Source organism: Symphalangus syndactylus, chromosome X (genome assembly GCF_028878055.3).
Source record: "Symphalangus syndactylus isolate Jambi chromosome X, NHGRI_mSymSyn1-v2.1_pri, whole genome shotgun sequence".
NCBI classification, from domain to species: Eukaryota; Metazoa; Chordata; class Mammalia; order Primates; family Hylobatidae; genus Symphalangus; species Symphalangus syndactylus.
In genome coordinates this window covers 51,441,630-51,467,383 of record NC_072447.2, presented here as the reverse complement: position 1 = coordinate 51,467,383, position 25,754 = coordinate 51,441,630, and the positions used below count along the sequence as shown (strand labels likewise).

The 25,754-nt window shown below is 36.6% G+C and overlaps 1 protein-coding gene across 2 annotated transcripts in view; it reads right to left on the bottom strand.

Moving 5' to 3' along the window:
- Positions 1-3,440: 3,440 nt before the first annotated feature.
- The window catches only part of LANCL3 (LanC like family member 3), a 101,126-nt gene continuing 78,812 nt past the window's right edge, over positions 3,441-25,754 (bottom strand). The window contains exons 2-5 of one of the 2 annotated variants that reach the window (XM_055267574.2): positions 25,209-25,332; positions 21,363-21,560; positions 13,427-13,634; positions 3,441-5,259 (exon numbers count right to left, since the gene is read on the bottom strand). In XM_055267574.2, coding sequence (XP_055123549.1) covers positions 5,100-5,259; positions 13,427-13,634; positions 21,363-21,560; positions 25,209-25,332 — 690 coding nt within the window. In that variant the 3' untranslated portion in view covers positions 3,441-5,099. Of the gene's footprint in view, positions 5,260-12,504; positions 12,569-13,426; positions 13,635-21,362; positions 21,561-25,208; positions 25,333-25,754 lie in introns of those variants that run through there. The other variant, XM_055267575.1, reaches the window with a different exon arrangement.

The window sequence follows — 25,754 nt, the reverse complement described above, 5'->3', positions numbered from 1 at the left end:
ATCCTTTACTGAGATCTATCTAATAGCTAAATGTCGGCTTTTGATTCATATGCGATATCGACTCTCCTTAAGTCAGTCTCATTCTTTTTCGCTCAACTACTTACACACACACACACACACACACGCACACAGAGGGGTAAACTTTTTCCTACAGGGACTAAGAAAAACCAAAAGGGAAGCAAACAGGAAGACTTTGCAAACTGTTTTCATAACCCTGGGTAGTTAAGCCTCATGTATCTTTACCCTCTTCTCCCTCTTCTTCCTCAGTATTGGACAGGGAGAAGAAAGACAAAAAAAAAGAGAGGATAGTCTGTTCTTTTAATCCACATAACTCACCAAACCCTGCCAAGAACAAAAACATGGGTGATTCGGTTATTTTAATTAATTTTTTCAAATTCAGTTCAGAGGGGGTAATTAGCAGGTGCACAAAGGCAAAAGAAGATTCTGGGAATTCTGCAGATAAGTGACTTTGCCATTTGTGGAAGAGTCTAGATAAAAATGACAAGGTTCAATGATTCAAGAAAACAAAAACAAAACAAAACAAACAACTCTAAAGGCATCATCCATCAGGCCTCGATTCATTAGTACTTTCAATTAAAGAAACAAGAAGAGAGATCGCACCTCCAGTATGAGATTTATGATAACGGATGAGGGTAAAACATTTAGTGTAGCATCAACTTTTTTTTGTAACATTAAAAATAAAATTACCAGGTTTATTTATGGAGGGGAAGCAGGATAAATGCCACCACCACCCTATTCTCATGAATAGCCACACTCACTTGTGATCTGACTACTAGGCCCAACTTCTGTTGCTGCTGACCTTGAGGTTGTCCGCCCTTCTGTCCAAAGGGTAATCCAGCCGTATTGAGGCTGGAACTCTTAGCTAAGAACAGACATGGATGGAAGAGATAAGGAGAAAACCTGCCCTCCTAGGCAAAAGGAGGTCACATGATAGAGCAGATACAGGAAAAAACGTACCACAATGAACTATAATATTTAAAGAGGAGAAGAAGGAGAAGTTGGTGAATCAGGGGTGGTCCTGGGTTAGAGGTCCCAGAAAGCAATAAAACTCATGGGTAAGAATGGACTGGTTCTTTACAGTGTTAAACATGCATCCACAACTCACTTTGAGATACTGAGCTTCAGCAAGCTTCCCCTCACCCACCCCTTTGCCTGCCTTCTCATTTGCTTTCCTTGCCAAATTTATACCAATATTACACGGGCTCGGCAAATTTGAGGCTCAGTCATTTAGCTATTAATTTGGGACAGTGCTGAATAAATAGCCCAGGTCTCCAAAGGAAGGCCTAATATGCAATTGAGAGTATATTTTGATCACTATATGTCACGTGGTTCTGAGACTTGATTTAAAGTGCAGATCAAACTCACCCCAGAATTACTTTATTTTCCAGTTCATTTTCTCTCTACAGACCTGGCTTGCCTGCTCCTTTTCTTGAGTTACTGGCACTGTAATCCTTTGTTCTCAGCAAGCAAAATAAATATTTGCATTAAAAGGAGCTTCTGAGCTAAATCAGTCTATTCCCATGTAGTAAGTCTTGGTGACTCAGAACTTTCTGAGGCAAAATGCTGTGCTCAGGACTGGTGGTAGAATATAAAAAAAGGTACACTTGGTTTTTATCCATCTAGTGACCCAGACCTCAAGCACTACAACCACATATAGAGATTCTATTTGGTTGAAATGCTTATTGGAAGTCATAACTGGGCATGATTTTTCTATGTATATAGTGGGTAAAACATAACATCCCTTTTAAATATATAAAGGATCTGCACATTTAAAAAACTCATATCCATTTTATCATTGACAACTTTTATAACAACCGTGTGAAGTAGACAGGGTGATTATTATTATTACTACAGTGGCCCCTAAAAGTGGCAGAGCAAGACTTTGAGATTTCCAGCACAGGGCTCTTTGCACCACTAATGGTTTTCCTTTTAATTGTGTGTTCATTTAACATGGCTAGAAATCACAAACCCATTTGTTTCATTGAAATTACTGAGATTTACTCTTTCAAATTTGAAACAATTTCAGTATTACCATGATTAAAATCTTAATATGTCAAAAAAGTTAAAGAAATAAGCTGCTACTGGAAGAGATGCAATTTAGCACAGACCAAGAAAACGACTGTTTCTCGAGTTATCAGTAAGCAAATACTGTTATCTTAATAGCATAGTCAACTACCTAAAGAAGCACAGGGAAATACACTCTAGCAATCCCCTGTTCTACCTAGTTATCAAGTTACAAGTGGAAGTAAAAGACTACAAACTGATGACTGAAACAGGCTTGGGCAAAATAAAAATGTGTAATATTTTGGGGTGTGTGTGGAAGAGATGGTATGTAATTACATTAATGAAACAAAATACACAGAGTTGTAATGGTTTCCAAAATGTCTTGCTGTCAAAGTATAATGCAGTCTCCCCATTATTGAGACTATTTCCATGTATCCTCAAACATTTCCACTATTACCTTCAGGGTTTATAATTGCTCATGCTATGTATAGTAAATAATATTAAAGTTATACTAGTGGTGGTGAAAATGCCCCTGTAGCCTTTAAGAGACAACAGGCTTAAGTACTACATTAAAAATGCTACCACAGAGAAGGGGGGCAAGTTGGATAATTAAATAAGAAGTAACATGCCACACTTTCCTACAGCAAAATGTAAGAATCTTTTTTCCCCTTCTCGGAAAAATAATATAGAAGAGGACCTTCCAAAATCTATAATTCTTTCAGGAAAATGAAAAGTTTCATCAACATGTTTAAGTGCTAAACAAGCCTATTGTTGTTTCTAATTTACCAAAATGTCATTTCATAAAGACAATACTCAATCATGGTCTTTGCTTAGATTTGACACACAAATCATAATGGTTAGCACATCATCATCAGACCTATCAGAACTTAAAAGGGCAGATAGGACCGAAAGTGGTCTTGTTTTTCTGAAGTTACTAGAAATGGAACTCATATGATAATGAGCTAGAGTATCAGTTCTGAGTGCTTTAGGTTTCAGGTCTCAAGGATGAGTTGTGAAAGGAACAGCAAATGAAAACAGAAGGTAGCTTTGAGGGAAAGGTTATTTTGTTCACTATTGTATCCCCAGATTCTAGTCTAGAATACTGAATAAATAAACTCAGAAAGTGAAACCCTGGGTTTGAATCCTTGTTTTGTCCTTTTCTAGCTGTGAGACTTTGGAGCATTTACCAAACACATCTTGAGGGGTTCTGTGTTCCATAAAGCTCTGTATATAGGATGGTTATTATATTCAGCCTATATGAAAGAACTTCTGGACCCAATTTGGGGAGTCATCTGAAAGCTGCTATTTATGTGGTATCACCCAAACTGAGCATTTTCACTGATGAACAACTGAGGCCAATTTGATATGGTTATATCTGAGGATGTAAAAATGAAACAGGAAGCTTAAAAGATGTATGCATTTCAAAATCATTTTGTCCTACTTTATTGCAATGAGTGCAAACATACACAGTCATAAAATACACAAAGATAGTTGTTACTTTTCTTTGGTCAGATTCTTTGAGAATGTTATGAATGCTAGGGATCCTTGTCCCCTCAAAATGAGCACACACACACAAACAAACTGGTCCATACATATACACACACCAACATACTTGTAGGTTTGCTTTTTAGGCAACAGAGCATTCCCTAACTCGTTCCAAAGTCTATGATTCAAGTTAAGAATTACTGAAATAAAGAATAAGTATTTGGATTTACATGGGAATAGATATGGAATACACACCATACACACACACACACATCCAAATATTTAATGACTATTTAAATAAGTCTTATACAGTACACAATTTCCTACTCAATCTGATATACGCAATTGCCACTGACAAAATTCTAGGAAAAGGGTCAACTCATGCTCTGCATATTGAAGTGACAGATGCTCCTATAGTGTTCTGCAAACCACTATTTACTTGAAGCAGTTTCACTACTTCTATGTGTTTACAGCAGGATTGAATTTGATATGACAACTTGGCTCAATGAGTATTACAGCCAATTTCTAGTGGACCCTGTGTCTTGAAAGGTAAGGTAACCAACCACAGAATTCACTCATCTCTTCATTTAATAGTATAAAATGGAACAAAATTATTTCCACAATCACTGGTGACTTCCTCAGCCTGTCTGCCTGTCCTAAACAAAGGCAGAAATGATACATCTTTGTAGTGGTTCCCCTGATCTTTGAAATTAGTGATATTTACCAAGAGTATATTTTATAGTTCAGCTAATAGCTCCATCAAGATTATGTGCATAAAGGCATTTTTAAAATTACTAACAATAGACAATACACAGTTAACACTTCCTATGGAGAAAAACACTTTACAGCAACACTTGCTATAGTATGTTTACTAGCTTATAAATTTTGCTATTCTAATTGAGCTTTGAGGAAAAAAAAGGAACCAGGAAAAGAGAGGTTCTGAGGCCTAAGAAAACTTCAAATTTTAGTATCTGAACTAAGCTATGATATGATTTCTTTAAATTGCCCAGGGTAATGAAAAAAATAGAGATTCATATGCAAATATCTTTACTCAGTAAAAACCATAAATTTCAATAAGTATAAGCACAGGACAACCAAGAGTTTATTTTTATACTTCAGCAACCTGACAATTCATCCCTCATAGCAGTTTTCAGCTGGGCAATTATTTTAATTTTTTATTGTCTTTATTTCTGGATTTAAGGGTAGAGGGCACACACAAATGGTCAAATTCTCATTCAGATTGCAAAGGTATTAGCGTATTTTTTGTCATAGTCCACACTTGCAGTTTGGTTTTCTATGTCATAACTGAAAAACAGATCATTTCTCTTTCCCCTTTTCCTATGATCCCTTGTTTCACATCTATTCCCTGACACATTAAATCTCTGCAGTTTTGAGATGAGTTGTGGTATCTTTATTTTGCAGATCCTTTCTCAAATCTGGCATCATGTTGCCTTCACCTGCCTAATTCCTTCCTTCTGGTGGCAATGTTAAGGCTCATGGTTGCGATACCATTGAATGTGGCTTATGTGGAAACTGCCTTGGCTTGGCTCAGGGAATCTCTGCAGGGCCACAGTGGAAGATGGAGCCTTCTAAACAAAGACGCTGAAGAGTGGGAATTCAGCCTGATTGGGCTGCAGCAGGTCAATCAGAAAGCACACTGTCCCAGAGAAGCCTTCATACAAGCTGTATATACTTTCAAGGACCCGAGAACCGGCCTTGAATTCCTCGGTAAATAAGAATTGAGCAAACCTAAGAGAAGAAGAAAATATGAACAGTTTAACATGAGTGTTTCCATATTATAGACCTTGGGTTGCTTCTTCCTCTTCTATTAAAGTTTTGGCATAATTTTCTTTCCAGAATTATATAAGTATTTTAAGAAACATTTTCTCTGTTAAAAAAAAGAAGAAGATCCATTATATAACTGTGTATGTTTCACAACAAATTATGCTGGCAAGCAAATCCAACTATTCTTAGAGTTTGCAAAGCAAAGCAGTTTGGAATTTTCAAGGATTTCATTCTTTCTGTCATCCAGTAATTAAAGTAAAAAAAGACAGATAAATTGTTCTACTTTCATTTATCTTGAAAAGAAGCAAAGTGATACGTGACTGTTCCTTTAAAAAAGTAAATATGCTGTGTTTCTGCAGACATATTACTTCTGAGCTAGATTTTCATTTATATGTGACAAAAAGCAGAGACTGTAAAAATAAATGGGCAAGATTTTATACAATCTGTGCTGTGAGCAAACAAGGGAATAAGATGAATAGGAAAAGGCAGCAACCTTTCACAATGATAACATCAAATAGCAAACGCAGCTACAAGACAGATTATTTTTGAGACATTCGCCTTAAATTAAATCACAGGCCTCTAAATTCCCTATGAAAGACCCTTTTTTTTGCCACCCATATTTGCCACAAATATTATTCAGATTATTTTTAACAAGTAACATTTTTACAGTAGTTTACAGCTTCCAAAGTGCCGTTACCTACATCATCTTTTTTTACTGACTTGCTCTACTAATTCCCATCAAGAACACAAATAATCACCAATTCAGAGGCTGGAGTTCACAGCTTGGTAAGGCCCAAGCGCTGATACTGTCATAAATTTAGGTTACTGCTACTACATAGGGGGTCTTACAAAGGGTAATTATTTATTTGATTTTTTTAGGGCTCTTGGAATTACATACGGCAACTTAAAATAAATCAGCAGGAAACAGATTGGAATTCTATTTGGTACAATTTTTCTATAACTGTTTTCCTGAGTATGAAACAATTTTAAAATGGAATTTAAAATTTTAAACAGTAGAATATTAATGCATCATAAGAGTTACTTCTAAGTTTGTAATAATATAGCCAGCATCATGATATAGCTTCAGTCGGGCTCCTCAGAAAAAAAGTTTTCAAGTGTATAAAATAAGGCACACAGGATTCCAAAGGAAAATAATTATATTAAAACACGACAAAAATTTTAAAGCCAAATTTGTGATATAATAACATATGTATTATTTGCTAACACATTAAATGCCAAGGTACAAAAGTGGATTTAGCAACTGCTAGCATTTCTGCATATTGTAAAATGTAGATTTTACAATATCTGCAACAAGAGTAATATGACATGAGAATATCTATGAATTCTATTGTTTGCAAAGTCACAGCTACTAATACTTCTGTGACTTATTACCTACATTCAGAAAGGAAGGAAATGTTACATTTAAGTTTGAGATACAATCTCTTTGTCAAGCAAACTCACAAATCCTAGATTAAGAACCCCTGGTATAGTAGAAAGAGCAAGGGCTTTGCAGGTGAGATACACAGATTTGATAATTTCATGTTGTATGACCTTTGGCAAAGTTCTCAACTTGACTTTAAAATGGTGAAGTTGCAGAACTGGATAGTGTTATATGTAAAGATAAAGGATATTATATATCAGGCTCTGAGAATATAGCAAGCATTCAATAAATAAAAAATATTACTTTTTACATAAACATAAAAGAAGATTTAGAAAACAAACATAAAAGACGATTTATAAAATCATAGAATAAAAGAAACCCACAATGTTGCTAGCTCTTCTTCTGACCTTTCCCCCATGCACTCATGTATTTGCTGCATTATTACATGTTATTAAAGTATATATGATTTGGTATCCTGTATTTTTTTCACTTAAAAATATGCTAAATATTTTTCTATGCTTTTCAAAATAATTTCTAAATGATACATAGCAACTTAAAATATACCAGCAATGTCTGAGAGTAGCAGTTTCATTGTATTCTGACCTGTATTGTGTGTTATTTGTGAAAAATGTTTCAAAAATCTATCCAGTGGTGCAAAATTAAGCAAATTTTTTTCTAAAATGTTCTCAGTCAAAATAGAAGTCAGCATGCTAATTACAGAACTAAAAAGAATAGAAGACACAATAAAATATGAAAACATTTCATATCAAAACCCATTGATTATGACCAAAATTGAATGCAGAAGAAAATTCATAGATCTGTGAGTTACCATTATTATTAATAAAATGATGGAATGCTTTCTAATTAAGCATGTATAAACTCTAGAACATAACAAAATAAAAGGAAGTAAAAGTGGAAAACAAAAGAGAAAAACAAAAAAAATTAATAAGCAAAACCAGGAGCCAGTTCCTTGAAAAGATTAACAAGATAGAAAAAACAGTGGTGCAGCTGACCAGGAAGGAAAAGCATTAGAAATCACAAAGGGCGCATAGCCACAGAGATAGGAAATTTAAAATATTATGGAGCTATATGATTAGAACTCTATGTCAAATATTTGAAAATTCAAAAGAACTAGATGGTTTTACAGAAATATATGCACTACCAAAAAGAAGAGGTAGAAAACCCGAGTGATTGAATAAGCATAAAAGAAAATTAAGAAGTTGTCAAATTTTTTCTGCAGCCATAAAATCCAACTCTATGTTAAAAAATAATAGGTGACAACTAAGTAATACTCATTTTAGGGAGGTACATATTTTTTAACATGCAATTGTTAAAGTATGCCCGAGCCAACAGACAAAATGGGTTCCCCACGGCAAACTGAGGTGCTCCAAGTTAAAACAGAACCAGGCAGCTATGGCTGGGTGAGGGAGTGATCATGTACTCTGTGTTCTGAGAAAGACGTTGTAAAAGCATCACAGGACCTTTCTTTCTCCAAACCAGTTCCTATTGTGAGTGCCAAGATATGCCAGCCCTCCACCCACCATTTGGAAGAAACAGGTGACAGAGACTTCTGGTTTTGAGCTTGGAAAGTAACTAATCAGATCACACCAAAGCCAAACAATCAGTCACCTGCCATGGCCAATGAGGGTTCAGCTGCACTGACCAATCGGAACTGAGTTTCAATCCCTCATTTGCATAAAAGGACCTGACCCTGGGCAGGCAACTTTGCTATAAAACCCAGCCCTGAAAGGCTGCTTCATTTTACACCACAGGCTGTGTATCCTCTGTTTGCAAACTGTTCACTCGAATAGTCTCTTTCCTACACATTCCATTTCAGAGAACTTTTGTTCACACAATGCCCGAACAATACTCAGATATTACCTCCACATTTCCAGTCTTCTACCTGTTAGTGAGAAATGTAAGTTGTCTAAAGAGACCTGGACCCTTCTTATAACCAAGACTCTGTAAGCTAGGACTGGCCTGACAGAAAATACTTAATGGGTACAAAGTTCATTATTTGAGTGATGGATACCCTAAAGCCCTGACTTCACCATTATGCAATCTATGCAAATAACAAAATTACACTTGAATCCCATACATTTACACAAATTTTAAAAAATTAAAATATTAAAAATTACAAAAAAGAAAATAGAGGGGTTGTTCTGATCCCTTTTAATACACTTTATAGGGAATAAATGAATTTCATTCATTTCTGATGAAATTTAGCCCAAAGGTGAAATCCCACCAGCCTAGATGATATCCAAAATTACTTTCTTTTTCTATATTTGGGAAACAACAGGTCTGGCTTCCACCTAAAGAGATTAAGAAACCAAGAATCAATTATATTAACAGATTTCCTAAACAACAGAGCTTCAAATCAAAGACTTACATAAGTTAGTATTTGCCCTTCAGTGCCTTCATGTAAATATCACAAAAATAGTTTATGTTTTCTAAACATTAAATATTAGATAAGTTGACTTGGGAAGGCCTTTCTGAGAAAATGACTTTTGAGTGAAAGTCTGACTGAAATGGGGAAGCTAGGAGACATATGTAGAAAGTGAGCATTACAGGTGGAGGGAACCAAAACTTCCAAGGCCTTGAGGTGGAGTGCACCTGGCATCCTAATGGAATTACAAGGAAGCCACAGTGGTAGACAGAACCAGGAGGAAGAAGAGTAGGGAATGAGATTAGAGAGGTAATGGGAGGCTAGATCATGTAGGACCTTTCATTCGTAGGAAAGACTGGCTTTTACTCTGAATCATATGGGAAGCCATTGGATTACACTGAACAGAGAAGTGTTATAATCCAACACTTACAATCTAATGTTTATAATGATAAACATTATAAGAAGTGACTATAAAAGACCATGGTAAAACATAGGAACATTTCTAGTAAAATCAGCATAAAAGCAAGGGTGTTTACTATCACTCTTATTATTGAACATTGTTATAGGGTTGCATTGTTAGAGAGAAGAACCATGTAGTGGAAAAAAAATACCATGCACATGAGGAAGGAAGTAACAGAATCATAGTTATTTGCAGATATGGGTGTATCTATTTAGAAAACCCAATGGAATCAATAAAAAACTAATAGAAACAGTAATGGAGTTCATTAAGGCAGCTATATTATTATGATACTTATGAAAAGTAAAATACTTATAAGATACAATCTATATTTATATGAAAAATTACACATTAGAATTGATAAACTTCAGTGATGTGTATGTTTTAAAAGCTTCCATAAATACCAGTAATAAATGATATGAAAATATAATGAAGGAAAAGAGTCCACTCACAATAAACCTAGAAACATAAAATACCCAGGAATAAAATTAACAAAAAACATACAAGATTTTCTTCATAAGATCAAAACTTTACCAATGACATTTGTTTAAACTTAAATAAATGGAAAGGTATACCATGTTTCTGGATGGAAAAATTCAATATTCTAAAGATGTTGATTCTCATTAAGTAATCTGTAAATTCAATGAAATTCCAATCAAATTTCTGTGAGCTTGTTTTAAAATATGACAAATTGACTCTAAAATACAATTAAAAGAATAAATAAGAGAATGATAGGTGGAATATGGGGAAAGTATGGAACTCATATATTTATATAAATTCAGTTTATAAAAAAATGGAATTTCAAATCATGGGGGTAACTGGTCAACAGATGCTATTAGAATTTTTTTTAATAAACAAAAATAGATACCCATCTGAGACCATTTAAAAAGTAATTTCTAGCAGAATCAAAAATTTTAATGTTAAAATAAAATCATAAAATTATTACAAGCCCATGTAAATTAATAGTTTTCTAATCCTGAAGTGGGAAGGGTTTTTAAAGCATAACAGAAAATCTAGAAATTTTGAAGAAAAGATTGAAAACTTTGACAAGAAAAATATTTAAAACTTTGGTATGACAAAGGCTACAAACAAAATTAAAAGAGAAATGGCAAAGCAGGAAAGTATTTACAGCATACATTGACAAAGAGTTACAATTCTGAATAGAAGCATCACAACAGGAAAAAAATGGGCAAAGGATAAAGACAGGCTATTTATAGACCAAGAAATACCTATGGACCTAATGACTTCAATTCTAAAATTTCTGACAAGTGCTTTCACAAGTGCACAGAAATGTATGTATTGGATATTTGGGGAAATTTTGTTTGTGTTACTAAAGATTACACAAATGTCAAGTGTCCATTATTTAAGGATTGGTTAATTATCGTACATGCATAGTGAATAACTATATAGCCATTTTAAGAAATGAGATAGATTCATACAAAATGAAATAAATAATGTCCCTTAAAAATTGTTCATTTAAAATTATAAGCTGCAAACATAGCGGGGAGGTGGTGGGCTCACACCTGTAATCCCAGCACTTTGGAAGGCCAAGGCAGGAGGATAGCTTGAGGCCAGGTGTTCAAGGCCAGCCTGGGCAACATAGCAAGATCCTGTTTCTACATAAAAAAAAATTAATAGTTGTTGTTTTAGTCCATTCTTGCACTGCTATAAAGAAATACCTGAACCTGGGTAATTTACAAAGAAAAGAGGTTTAATTGGCTCATAGTTCTGCAGGCTGTACAGGAATCATAGCAGCTTCTGCTTCTGGGGAGGCCTCAGGAAGCTTCCAATCATGGTAGGAAGTGAAGGAGAAGCAGACACATCTTACGTGGCCAGAGCAGGAGCAAGAGGGGAGGGGGAAGTGCTATGCACTTTTAAACAACCAGATCTCTTGAGAACTCTACCACTATACAGTACCAAGAGGGGATGGTACCAAACCATTCATGAGAACTCTGTCCCCAGGATCCAATCACCTCCTACCTGGCCCCACCTCCAACACTGGGGATTACAATTCGACATGAGATTTGGTAGGGACACAGATCCAAACCGTATCAGCCACATATGGTGGCATGAACCTGTAGCCCTAGCTACTCAGGAGGCTGAGCTGTGCCCACGAGTTGCAGGCTACAGTGAGCCATAAATCACACCACTGCACTCCAGCCTGGGTGATAGAGTGAGACCCTGTCTCAAATAAATAAATAAATAAATAAATAAATAAAATTATAAGCTACAAACAGTATGTATAGAACTATTATACATATATAGTAGTAGGAGCTCATTAAAATATACATGTACACATATACATTTATGTGAACATATATTTACACATAAAGAAAAGTCTGGAATTATAAAACTCAAATTTATACTAATAACAATGAACATTTACATTGCAGTTACTATGTGCCAAGCATTATTTCTAAATGATTTTTCATATATTAACTTGTTTAAACTACCAAACATCGCTATGAGGTAGGCACTATTTTCCATATTTTATCAATGAAGAAATTGAGAATCACTCGTTAAAATGAGCTAAGTGACTTGTTAAAGGTTGTGTGACCTTGTTAAAGATCACTTAACAGTCACTTAGCTCATTTTAATAAGTGATTTGTTAAATGTCGCACAATCAATTTGATAATCATCAGTTGTACACTTTTAGTGGGAATCTTCACAACGGTACAGGAGCTACTCTAGCACCCCCTCCCACCTCTGCCAAGTGACAGCTCAGATTCATGGGAACCAGACTACATGGGTGGGCATGAGAGAACACTCTGGCTTAGAAGACCTAAGTGCCACAAAGGAAAACAATATCTTTTGTAACCATTCATGGTTATGGACAGCTTCTAAGTCCCTTCAAAATGAATGCCACTTTCATGCCACTCTGCATTCAGGGAAGCCCCTACTTGTGCTTTCTATCAGATTATTTATAGTTCATTTATGTTCCTCCTGGCCCAGTTTACCCAGCTTACCAGTCAGAGGTAATATCTATTAAAAGCAGTGTTGTCTGGTATACAGCAGATGTTCCATCTTTATCAAGTTTACAGGGAATAAACTATAGAGGAAAATTTTATATTGTCTGTCAAAATTACAAATATATATATATTTATATATATAACTAGGATATATAAAAATATATATATATAGCCCAGCAATTTCATTTCTAGAAATTTATCTTTCAGATATACCTATACATGTGCAAAATGATATATGCACAAGATTAGTCATCATAGCATTATTTGTAGTACACAATATTGGAAATAACCTAAATATCCGCCTAATACACACACACACTTATATATATGTATTATAGTTTAGATATTTGACCCTTCAAATCTCATGTTGAAATTTGATCCCCAGTATTGGAGGTGGGACCTAGTGGGAGATGGTTGGGTCATAGAGGCAGATTGCTCATGAACAGATTGATGCCATCCTCTGGTAATGAGTGAGCTCTCACTCTATTTGCTCCCAAGAGATGATTGTTAAAAAGAGCCTGGCACTTTCCTCTTCTCTCCCTTCTCTCTCCATGTGATGTCTGTTTTCCTTCCCCTTCTGCCATGAGTAGAAGCTTCCTGAAGCTTTCACCAAAAGCAGATGCTAGTGATGCTTTTTGTAGAGCCTACAGAATCATGAGCCAAAGGAAACTTTCTCTTGATAAATTAACCACCCTCAAGTATTCCTTTATAGCAACTCAAATGGATTAAGACATTTACTTATACACTATGTACACAGAATATCTTTGGGAAGATAACCAAGAAACTGTCTCTAGGGAAGTCAACTGCATGGCTACAAGGCATAGTTAATGTATTTATTTTTACGCTTTTCAAACCATGTGACTATAGTACTAATTCAGAAAAATAATTAGATTAAAATTTTGAGAAAAAAAAAAAAAGACCCATAAAGAACAGCTGACCTTTGAGCTCGGTAGATGTATTTAGAGTTTCCCGTGAGCCGGTACAGCAGCAGGAAGACATAGGCACTGCCGGCTACTCCATGGCAAATCCCAGGCCCCTTCTTTAGCAGGCCTTTCTGCCATGTGAGTTCCCCACACCGAATACATGTGTCCAGATACTGTGGTTTCTTGGAAACCAGATAAGCTTTGGCAAACAGATAGGCAATTCCTGTGAAAACATCAAAGATATTAGAGGTGACTTTCAGGACTTAATACTCTGGAGCAGAACTTCTAGAACTATAAAAAGCTCATGAATCACCTAAGTACTGGTAAAACACAGATTCTACTATTATAGTTCTGATGTGGGGCCTGAGATACTGCATTTCTAACAAGCTTCCTTCTTTTTTTTTTTGTATTTTATCATTATGTTGTTGTTTATTGTATATAATTTCACTACACTTAGGTATTTATTGAGGTTTCTATATGTCAACAATAAAACAGTAATCCTTTTGTCCTATTTGTTGATTTTCATAAGAACATAAAATACTCCTGTGTCAAGCATCCTTCTAAAGACCACACTTTGAGTAGGAAGGTGCTAGAATGTTCTATAAGATAATCTTATTTTCCCAGTGAGATTTTAATTTGTTTTAATTGTATTGTGGGGTTGGCCCCGGGAGAAAGAGCAACGTTTTTATTGACATACATAGATTGATAAAATCTAAAATTTAATTTACAAATGGGTTAATATTTAATGACGCATACTCTAGTAAGCATTATGTATATTTGGTTATTTGAAATGGCTAAATATTTGTATTGTAATGAATTTCTAGTTTAAAATTTGTAATGTTTAGGTACTTATAACTATACACGTTTTCTTAAGAGCAAAACTGGGAGTTTTTCCAAGAAAAACAATGCTCCAGAAGGACCTTGCCAAGACTTCTACTTTAGCTGTGAAGTGAGTCCTTCCCACCCTGATTGTTCCAAGGAAAGAACTGTTCCTTCAGAGCTCTTCAACAAAAGTAGAATCAATTACAAGAGAAACAACAGAAGCAACAGCTATTAATAGAAATGATTTTCCCCAAGTTCTGGGTGTTCATATTCAGTGACGAGGTTGGTATCACAAGATCACATTCTCTCCTGCATAGCCTACCTTTCTCCTATATAAAAAGTGTGAAAGACTGAAATATAGCTGGTATCTTGACTAGCTCATCAATCAGGGTTATCATTGCCTTTCATTGCTTTGACTAGGCTATTTTACAACTCTGTAGAGATAGAAATTGTCTTGTAGAAAACTGATAGTAATGTAAATATTTTTTGTCCCTAGAAATTCACATTCTGTCTGGTAGAGGTTGACTTCCCTCTGCCTCTGTGGTAGAAGTCAGTTTTGCATTTATTAAGCAAATTTATTTCAGCATTCCTAATGGCCTATATAAATATGTCTACTCTTTGGATTTTCCTTTGAAACAGTTGTAACATCTTTCTGGTTCCCTCATTAAATAATGAGCTCAGTAAAATGGTTCATACATATTCTTTTTATATTTGTATGAGAGTCATGATTTCATGCTCTTTTTAAGTGTATCCTTTAATATACCCTGTGATTAATACTTACATAGCAACAAGCTCTTTGCTCAGTCAATGCTTTCCAGTCAACTACTGACAATGTTTACCTACAGCATTCTCCTACCTCAGTTTTAGGAACAAAGTATCTTGCACAAACTAAAGGATGATATTAAAAGAATTGAACTTATTTAATCATACATTCATTCATTGATTACATCCATTCATTTGAGAGTAGTCATTGATTATGTACTGTATGCATAGCCCTAGGCAAGGCTGGCATCATGGGCATGCCACCTGTGCAGGCCTACAGCCCATACTCCGTAAAAGGGTCCCATGTTGAGTTTAATGCTCTGCTATTACCACCTTGAAATTCTTAATAATTTTCTTAAAAATAACTTGCGCTTTCATTTTGCTATGGGCCTCCCAAATTATATAGTCAGTTCCAGCCCTGGATGATATTAAATAAATGCTAAACATGACTCCTACCCTTCAGGAAGGCACTCTCTAAAAAGGGAGATAAAAATATATGCATATGACTAATATATATTAGGATATATAGTTCGTGATGCTGCTGGAACATAAAATAAATGGTTCTCTCAATAATACTAGTGGAATCAGAAAGGTGGAAGTTCCCTACGGAGATAGTTAGGTGAGGTCTTAAATGGAAGGTGCACTTTTTTAGAACTTTGAAGGACACACAGAAAATTCCAGGCCCAAGATGAAGCAGGGAGGGCATTCTATCTAGCACCAAGATTAGCAAAGGCAAAGATATGGACTCAGGAAGGACAAGCCACATGAAGGCTAGTGGGGCAATGTTCTAACCAACAGACCAGTGGGGAAGAAGGCTAGACTGGGTTCTGATTATGGATGGTTTTACAAATCTAATTAGATAGCTTGGACTGTACTCTATGGTCATCAGGGAATCAATGGAAGTGTTTTTGTTGTAGATTGGTTGGCTTTTTTATATGACAATGTGATTATTATGGACAAAATGTCCCAATTTTAGTGGTGTCAGGAGAGACCTAAAGAAGGGTAACAGGGTAGCTGTGAGCTGGTTATGTTAGCAGAAAGACAAAAATGAAGCCAATGACCTGTATGTTCATCACAGCACCATTCACAGTAGCAAACACATGGAGTCAACCTAGATGCCCATCAATGGTGGACTGGATAAATAAAATGTGGTACATATACACCATGGAATACTATGCAGCCATAAAAAAAGAGATCATGTCCAGGAACATGGATGGCGCTTGAGACCATTATCCTTAGGAAACGAATGCGGGAACAGAAAATCAAGTACCACACGTTCTCACTTATAAGTGGGAGCTAAATGATGAGAACACATGGACACAAAGATAGGAACAATAGACACCAGAGCCTACTTGAGGAGGGAGGGTAGGAAGAGGGTGAGGGTTGAAAAACTACCTATTCGTTACTATGCTCACTACCTGCATGACAAAATCCTTTGTACACCAAACCCCAGTGACATGCAATTTACCCAGGTAACAAACCAGCACATGTACCCTCTGAATCAAAATAAAAGTTGAGAAAATAAAAAATAATAAAGTGGTTAATTGTATATTATGTAAATTTCACCTCAATAAAAAAAAAGAAACAAAAAAGCTTCTCTAAAAAAATAGAAAGCCAATGATAGAAACATTTCACAGAACTTGGTAAATGTTTCTATATAAGCATTTATCTTCATGGTGTTTTTCAGCTTAATTGGAAGTATTAATTAGACTATGTGAGGGGAAATAGAAGTCTCATGGAAGCACACAGGAGGGCCCCTAGCACACACTTGGTGGAAGGAAATGACTACTAGAGGGGTGACACCATCTAACCTGATTATTGGGGGTTGATAAGGAATTAGCAAGGTGTACTGGATGCTGTTGACGACCTACATGGATCAGCTTTACCTTACCAGCAAGTGCCTCATTTCCCAGTTCCTGTGAAAGTTGGCAACTAACAAAGCTCACTGCTGCATCTTCTTGAGAGATTTGCCCTCAGACAAATAAGAGGTTATGCTATGCAGCCACCCCTCACAGGGATGACACAGGGATACGAAATATCGGCTTCCTTGCCTCAAGAGAGACCCAGCTTCTTGATGTAATCTGTGTTTCTTAGCTTCTCAGACTCAGGGTGAAGCTAGTCTCCAGGTAAGACATGCTCCTCTTTGGCCTATTCTGCCTCCCTGCTCGTTTATAGGTTCCTCTTGATACCAAGCTCTAGTTCTAGACCCTAAGGAAAGAGCTTGCTGAAGGAGGGCATTACAGCCAATCAGGAAGGTGGGTGGGAAGGCCCCGCTCTTGCTGGCCTCCCTCAGGCTCTAGGTGTCCTTCCTAGATGATTGCTTTAGCCTTCTGTCCCCAGGTCTGCCATGTCTTAAATTCATTCTGTGGCAGAGTGAGTGACCTTTCTAGGACCGTAATCTGACCATGACATTCCCCCGCTTAAACTACTAAATGACTCCCTATTACCCAGATGCCTTAGCATGACACAGCCCTTTGTGACTGAGCTCCTTTTCTATTTTCCCACCTCTTCTCCTCCATTCCCTTCTTGAAACTTTTCACTTCAGTAGAACCAAACCACCTACAGTGCTTCCATGCTTCTTACTACCAATGTGGTTCACTTTTCTTGGAACAAGCTTTGTACCTTTCTTGATCTGGCTAACTTACCTTAGGCATCACAACCTCCAGGAAGCCTTCCCCGGACCTGGAGGCAGCATGAGGAACCCCTCTGAGATTTCACTGATCCTATACAAACTTTAGCACTTACACAGAACCCAGTTAAAATTATCTATTTCCATGGCTGCCTCCCCTAATACAGTGCAAACTACTCAAGAGCAGAAACTGTATCTTGTTCACTTTTGTTCCACTATTGTGTGGCATGGTGTCTGGTAAATGCCAAGAACCTCATACATGTCTGCTGACCATAAAGTGCCCCATTTCTCAACCCAGCACAGGCTGATACTGGGGTATAGATGAGAGATGTGGAAGGAAGAAGGGTGAGATGGTCTAATTGCTGTACCAGGCCATGAGCCCCAGACTGCTTAAAAAGTATTGATCCTGTGGTTCTGGCCAGGGTAAAAGAGCCTCTTCCTGCATCCTGGATCACAGAATGTTACATGGAAGTGACCTTGTAAAACTTCTAAACTAAAATTTAGTAAACCTGTTGGCTCCTAACTCAGCATGATGGAAGCCACAATAAGGCTGCTTAAAAAAAAAAAAAAAAGAATGGTGGGTTTCTTTGCTTTTGATAGGAACCAGGAACCACATCATTTCATCATAGGAACACTAATTATTGTGCATTGATAAGAAGCCTGAGTCAGCAATGATGTATGACTTTGCCAAATGCAACTGGGAAAAGGAATTAATTATTACTTAATAAATATGTTTTGAGAGACTAAACTTTTGAAAATACAGGATCTAATAGGACCTTGTGACAGCCAGACTTGGCACGTATAGCTTCAACACACTGGAGAATCACCACTCAGGTCCATTCTGGGTTGTGTAATTTCACTGAGGTATGCATTGTACAGTGTGCACTACAGAGCTTAATGACCAATGATATCTGCACTGCAAAAGCCTTGTTGTTCTTTATTCAAAGTCACCTACCCAAGAGCCTTTACAAAATGAGTTTTTTAAAAAAATACCCACACCTGTACTTCATGTAGAGTCAAGGAAATGCACTGTCAGTGTTACCACAGCAATGATGTAACCTAATGCAGTTGAGAGTTTATTTTAGCCACAGCATTTGTCTTAATGATTTTGTAAATGACTATGGTCCTGTATTTCAGAATTGTCAAGGTTATGAAGGGGTCACATTAATCTTCTGTAATACTTTACTGCACTTATTGAGAAAAAAGCTATATGCCACACAAGGTATTTAAAAATGTCTTGTTCACAAAGCTCTTGAGGAACAGCCCTCAGGAATGGCAACGGACCAAAGTATAAAAGGGGGTCTGTGGTGATAAAAAGATTGAGTTCCACTACTCAGTCTCAAAGTGCTCATTTCAGAGATAAAGAGACAAAGGCACAAAAGAAACAAAGTCATCCTTTCTTAAGGTCAGTAAACTGGTTAGTGTTGGAGCTGAAATTAGAAGCTGTAGTTATTAACTTAGAGTAAAGAACTATTTCTACACTGCATAAATGATAACTAGGCTTGTCACTTGTGGAGGTGGGTTGAAGGAGCATCAATAGGAAACAATTATAGGAACAGATAAGGTAGCATTAATGAAGCTCCACGTTGCGGATTATTTCTGGCAGGTTTTTAATCACAGAATTAGTCTGCTGCCTCAAACCATCTGCACTGTTCATAAATCTACTCTCAAAAATGTTTTCCTTAAATAAATGAAAATTATTTTATAGTTTGTTTCCTGCATAGAATTTTTGGAGAGTTTACTCTTGCCAACTTCTGCAAAATCTTGGTGGTCTTTGGACTGCACTGATTAGACTTATAATCAATCTTGATGCTGTTTTTAGAGCATCTTTCAAAGAAAGACCAATACCCTTGAGGTAGGGTTAGGGGTTGGTGGAAATAATGGGCCCCACTTAGTTTGTTATTCATTTTTGAATTGGTTTATTTTTGGTAGTCCAGTGAATATGTGGACTCAATGATTTTTCTTTAAAACTTATGTTTAATCTTCTCTAGATACTGAACATGAATGATAAAGGAGGATATAGTCTCCAAAGTGATGAATCCTATGCTGCACTGTTACGGTAAATGATTTACAAAGACAGATGGTATTTAGTGTACAGAAAGGACGGAATAATTGCCCTGTAAGACACCCACATCAATTAACTGACCCAGTCATTCATTTTAGTAGATTATCTTCCCACTTTTTTCAGGACTTTTACTAGCACATTGAATCCTTTTAAGATATTCTGTGTTTAAATTGGGATGTCTCCAAAATTCAAGGATCCTTGCTGGTATGCTTGGAGGATATCCAGAGACCATCACTGAGAATAATTAAAATAAATGAGAAATGGAAGAATTGAGCCTAACAAGAAGGAATATCATTTCCAGCATGGTAAATAACTTGTTTTTTTTTTTCCCCAAAAAGGTCAAATTAAAAAAAAATGGGCTCAAATCATAATTGGCAGAAGTTAGCCTGGACATAACACACAATGCATGGATACTGGTACAAGCACATATTTTGAACTTCCTTCCATAGGTAAATGTAGCAGGCAGAAAAAATATGACCAATACACTGCGACTTACATTATTCATCAACTCAAGACTATACTTTCAAGTATTATTATTCATCAACTCAAATTGTACCCCCCAAAATGAAATTATAGTTGGATTAAAGACCATTAATTAATGGGAGGAAAAGGTAATGAAACTCAGGTAAAAAAAGTAAAGAGAAATCAAATATATTTTAAAACTGTGTTTGTGGGATTGAAGCATGGCCTTGAAAATTAAATCGACTCAGAATCTAAGAATTTTGTATTATTTTGGTATTTTAAATCTCTCCCCTGGCCATCTAACCAATATTAATTTATTTATTTGAATTTAACTTTTTTTCAAATTACCCCTTCTGTGAAGGCTTAATTAGCAGTGTGATGGAATTTTTTAAAAGTAGGGAAAAGATAGGGTTTGCTAAATTTGTAGCCTCAATTCCACGGAGTTTATTGGGGATGGCTATTCATGTTTCTAGACATTTTGTTTGGTACTGATGGAAATTCTCATTTGAAGAAGTTGCAGAACAGTGCATCCCAACCTTTAAAGTGCATACGATTTGCCTAAGGATACTGTTAAAATGTAGATTTTGATTCAGTGGGTCTAGGGTGGGGCCTGAGATTCTGGATTTCTATCAAGCTCTCAGTTGCTCATGCTACTGGTTCCAGGGGCCACATTTTGAATTGTCAGGCTCCAGATCTGCACTATCCAATGTAGCTACTGAGCACTTGAAATGTGGCTAGTCTAAATTGACATTTGACCTAAGTGTAAAGTATATGCTGGATTTCAAGGACTGAATATTTTTTAAAACGTGAAATATCTCAATTTTTAAATTGGATATACATGGAGATGATAATATTAGGGGTACATTGGGAACTATAATATATATTATTAAAATTAATTTACCTGATTTTACTTTTTTAATGAGGTTACTAAAAATGTAAATTACATATGTGGCTCATATTATACTTCTATTGGACAATGTTAGTTTAACTTTATAAACAAATAGATATAGATCATATATTTTAAAATGTAGAGGACCATTTTCAGAAGTTGTTTACTGATCAGGACATTTGGCTTTGAAAAATCTCATCTTGACCCTTTTATCTCACACAGTAATGACATAAGATTAGCTATCCTCACTTCTCAGAAAAGGAACCACCTGTGGTTAACCTAGATGAAAGGCAATATTTTTAGATAACAGAGTGTGTGAGACCTGGAGCGCCATGGCACCAGTGCACCAGCTCATTCTCTCTCTCGATGGTCTCGCCGAGCTCAGGTGGCCAGTTGCAGTTTTGTTCCTGTTCCATGAGAAAGTCCACGCTCTGCCATACCAGTTCCCGATCTGAGGGCTTGAGATGCTCATGGTAAGAAAGAAGCATCTGAAGAATAGACGACAAGCCATGAGCTGCCCCTGTATTAACAAACAAGGCATAAAATTCACACAATTGGGAGGACAGCTAGTTTGATTCAGTGAAAAGATAAACAGGATAAAAAACAATAAATCCAGTATTACTTGAAAGCTCATATAGCAATGTGATAACTAAGTTGCCTAAGAACTAGGCTTCTAGCAAACTACAGCCTGCAGGCCAAATATGGCTCACTGCCAGTTTTTCTAAATAAAGTTTTATTAAAGAATAGCCATGCTCATTCATTTGCATATTTTCTATTGCTGCTTTCTGGCTACAACAGCCGTGTTGTATTTGTGACAGAGACCATATGGCCCAGAAAGCTGAGAATATTTACTGTCTCTAGCCCTTTACAGAAAAAATTTGCTGACCAATCTCTGTTTTACAGAAGAGATCTTTTAAAACTTTGTAATTGAAATATCAGTAGCTTTCATGAAAATGCTCCTAAAATGCTTGAAAATAATTTGATCTAGGTATCCTAAACATTTTTATTTTATTCATTCAACACACAAGTATTAAGCATCTACTCTGTACAAGATACCGTTCTAGGTACAGAGGATAGATCACTGCACAAAACAGATTAAATCCCTCTTTTGTAATGTTAACACTAGTTATTGATATTCATTTACTTAATCCTTTACATTTAGCACTTGCATATTAGGCACTGTTTATCCCTGGTTATACAGATAAACATGATTTGGTCGATACACTTGAAGACCTTTCCATCCAGTCCAATGAGATGGCCAGATTTGTAAAGAAATAATTAGAACATGAGGTGATAAGTGTTCTATGAGCGATGTGTACCAGGAGTATGATGGTTAATTGTGTGTGTCAACTTGACTTGGCCATGGAGTGTCCAGATATTTGGTTAAACATCACTTCTGGGTGTGTCTGTGAGGGTGTTTCTGGATAAAAATAACATTTGAACCTGTTCACTGAGCGAAGCACATTGCTCTCTCCAATGTGGGTGGACCTCATCCAATTCACTGAAGGCCTGAATAGAACAAAGAGTCTGAGTAAGAAATAATTAGTTTGTCCTGCCTGACTGTCTTTGAACTGGGACATTGGCCTTCTCCTGCCTTCAGATTTGGACTCAAACTGGAACTTACATTACTGGCTTTCCTGGATCTGGCTTTCTCAGCCTCCATAATCATGTGAGCCAATTCCTTATAATAAATCATTTAGTTATATAATAAATCATATTCTGTTTGTCTACTACCATGACTACTACAAGGACTAATAGATGGAATGGAGGAGAGCTTAACTTGGCCTCAGGGGTGGAGAGGATGCTGAAGGTTCCATGCAGACAGTGTCATCTGAGCAAGTCTTGAGAATTCCTAACAAAATTCTGAACTAGCAATGGGTATTGAACTAGCAAAGGCCTGAACCTGCCTTTGGAAAAGAAGTTAGCTTAACAAAGGTAAAAGTCCAGTCCCTCTAGGAGTTTTCACTCATTCCCAGTTAGTAGAATCCCGATTAGTGGGCGGTACTAGGGTCAATATATTCTGATGGCTTGCTCTTTAAACTCAACTCTATAATTTTAAAGCTTTCTTTTTGCATTCAGGGACCTTTTACTTTGCCATACTCAGAACTCTTGACTGCCTGGAAACAGCTTTACAGTTCGTATTCAGTCAAAATTTCTATTGCTCTTAAAATTTGATCATGAAATTTGAAAATATCTTTATTTTGCTGGATTTGAAATTGTTGGGGAAAAAAAGCTTGCTTTTCAGGAAAATATTTATGCACTAGATAGAAATCTAGTTTAAGCTATATATGTAAAAAGCCAGAATGTTAATTTCTGTAAAGAAAACCTGAAAAATATTGGGAGGCTGAGGTGGTAGGATCACTTGAGCCAGGAATTCAAGGCCAGCCTGGGCAACATAACAAGACCCTCTCTCTATAAAAAAAAAATTAAAGATAAAAATCTGACCAGGCATACTGAAGCATGCCTGTAGTCCTAGCTACTTGGAAGGCTGAGGCAGGAGGATCACCTGAGCTCAGGAGGTCGAGGTTGCAGTGAGCTATGATCACACCATTGCACTCCAGCCTGGGTGACAGAGCGAGACCTTGTCTCAAAAAATAAAACCAGAAAAATGAATGGAATAGATTAGGGGACTATAGCAGACACTGTCAGTGCCCTGGCTCATCACCTCATCTACACTCACCATTCAGATGCATCTTTGCTCCGGCTTCATATCTCAAGCATCTATCATTTTGCCTGAGGCTTTCTCTGGCCACAGGAGTATACCCTGTCCAAAGGGGCAAGACAGAATTGCTAGGGAATTAATACCTCTAGGAACAGCCAATCAATAAAGCAGAGAGTTGGTGGATGAATAACCCAGCTTCCTCACCCCTTGGGTGAAACAATTCTGAGACGTGTTCTATAAAGTCTCTAAGATTCCCTAGGGGAACTGAGCCTCAGTTGTCCACAGTTGCTCATTATTACACACTCAATTAGCTTCTTTCTCTTTCTTGTCTCATTTCTCCACACCTCTATCAACACTTTCTGAAATTACCTTTCAAATAAACCTTTTACACCCAAATCCTTGTCTCAGCGTTTGATTTTGGGGAAACTTACACAGAAACATAAAATTTCTTTGAGAAAACTCATTGAAGTTGTTTATTAGCTATTCATTCAATCATTTGGGTTCCCTAATTATGTGCAAGCTCTGTGGTGAAGGTCTAGGAATCATGAAGATAAATGAGAGAAAGTTCCCATCCTGAAGGTGTACAAAGCCTGCTCAGGCAGTTAGGCAGGTAAGCCACTAATTACAGTGTAATAAGGGCTCCAATAGAAGTATACACAGGATGACAGCATGTTACCCAGTTTTGCTTTGGGAGAAAACCTGAAACTTGTGAATCTTTCTCCAGAGAGGATTCAACAACCCTTTTTCCAAAAGCACGGAACATTTTTCAGCAGATTAATGATGTTTGAGCAGAGTCTTGAAATCTGGGTATAATTATTACAGATAGATAAAGGGGTTGGGGAAGTAGGGCATTCTAGGCAAAAGGAACATGGACAAAGGTGGAAAGAGAACACTGTATGTGGGAGACTATGCTGGACAGAACCTGGAGGGTAAAGATAAAGTTTGAGTCTAGAGAAAGAGGCAGGTGGTCCATAAAGGGCCTTGCAAATCTTGCTCAGTAGTAATGGTAAGCCACTGAAGGACTCAAAAGAGGAGTAACTAATTTCCTTTTTTTTTTTTTTTATTTTTTTGCATGGCCCAGAGTTCATCATTAGCCATTACAATTCAGTAGTCTGTTATAAATACACTACTATTAAAAACTTTAAAATGTTAGTGGCTGAATCCTACTTCCCTATGCAGAGGCACTACTTTCAATTGTGTGTGAAAAGTTTTCACAATGTTTCAGCAAAATCAGGCCAATGAGCTTACAATCTAGAATAAAGATATTAGTCTTTAGTGAAAGTAATTGTTAAAATAGCTACATTTCTGTCAGGTAGACCACGAAAACAAATATTAACTTGTGATTTGTGTTACGTATCAGTATAGGTTTTTAAAGAAAATTTTAAAGTATTTCTTATTAAATGAATAGCAATGACCTATGGCAAAAACAAAATCTTCCAGCCTTTATTTGGTATTATATTAGAGACTTTCTCCATCCTACAGGCCCATGCCAACACCTTCACTTACCCAAGTATTCGGTTCCATAGTAAGAATACATCAGGGGGAATGGTTTCCTCTTCTTTATGGCATACTGCTTCCCAGAGTCCAGAATTGCCTGACAAATTGACTTGATCTGTGCTGGAGTCAGCACCTGAATATGGAAATCCAGAAGTAGAAGTCAAAGCAGGATCTCCTTTTTCCTTAGACACTGAATTTTCTTGCTTAAGAAGTCCAGCATCATATCCACAGAATCCTGTACTATATGTAAATAAACTTAATCAATGACAATTTATTCTTTTTTACCACTGATTCTTCCTTTGTTGTCAAGTTGTCTAACCTACCCTCTTTAGAAAACTTGCTGTTTCGGTGGAAAACACACACCTTTACTGCTATAGGTTGCTATAAAATACAAAGACTACCTTATGGCTGTCATATCATTAATCCTTGTCACAGGAACAAGGATTTGCTCAGAAAAGAACAAATAGCGGTCCTAACTGATTATGCTTAACAAAGCTGTTACTCCTGGTGTACGATGTAGGTCTGGCCCAAACATCGGACCTTCAATTTGTGTTA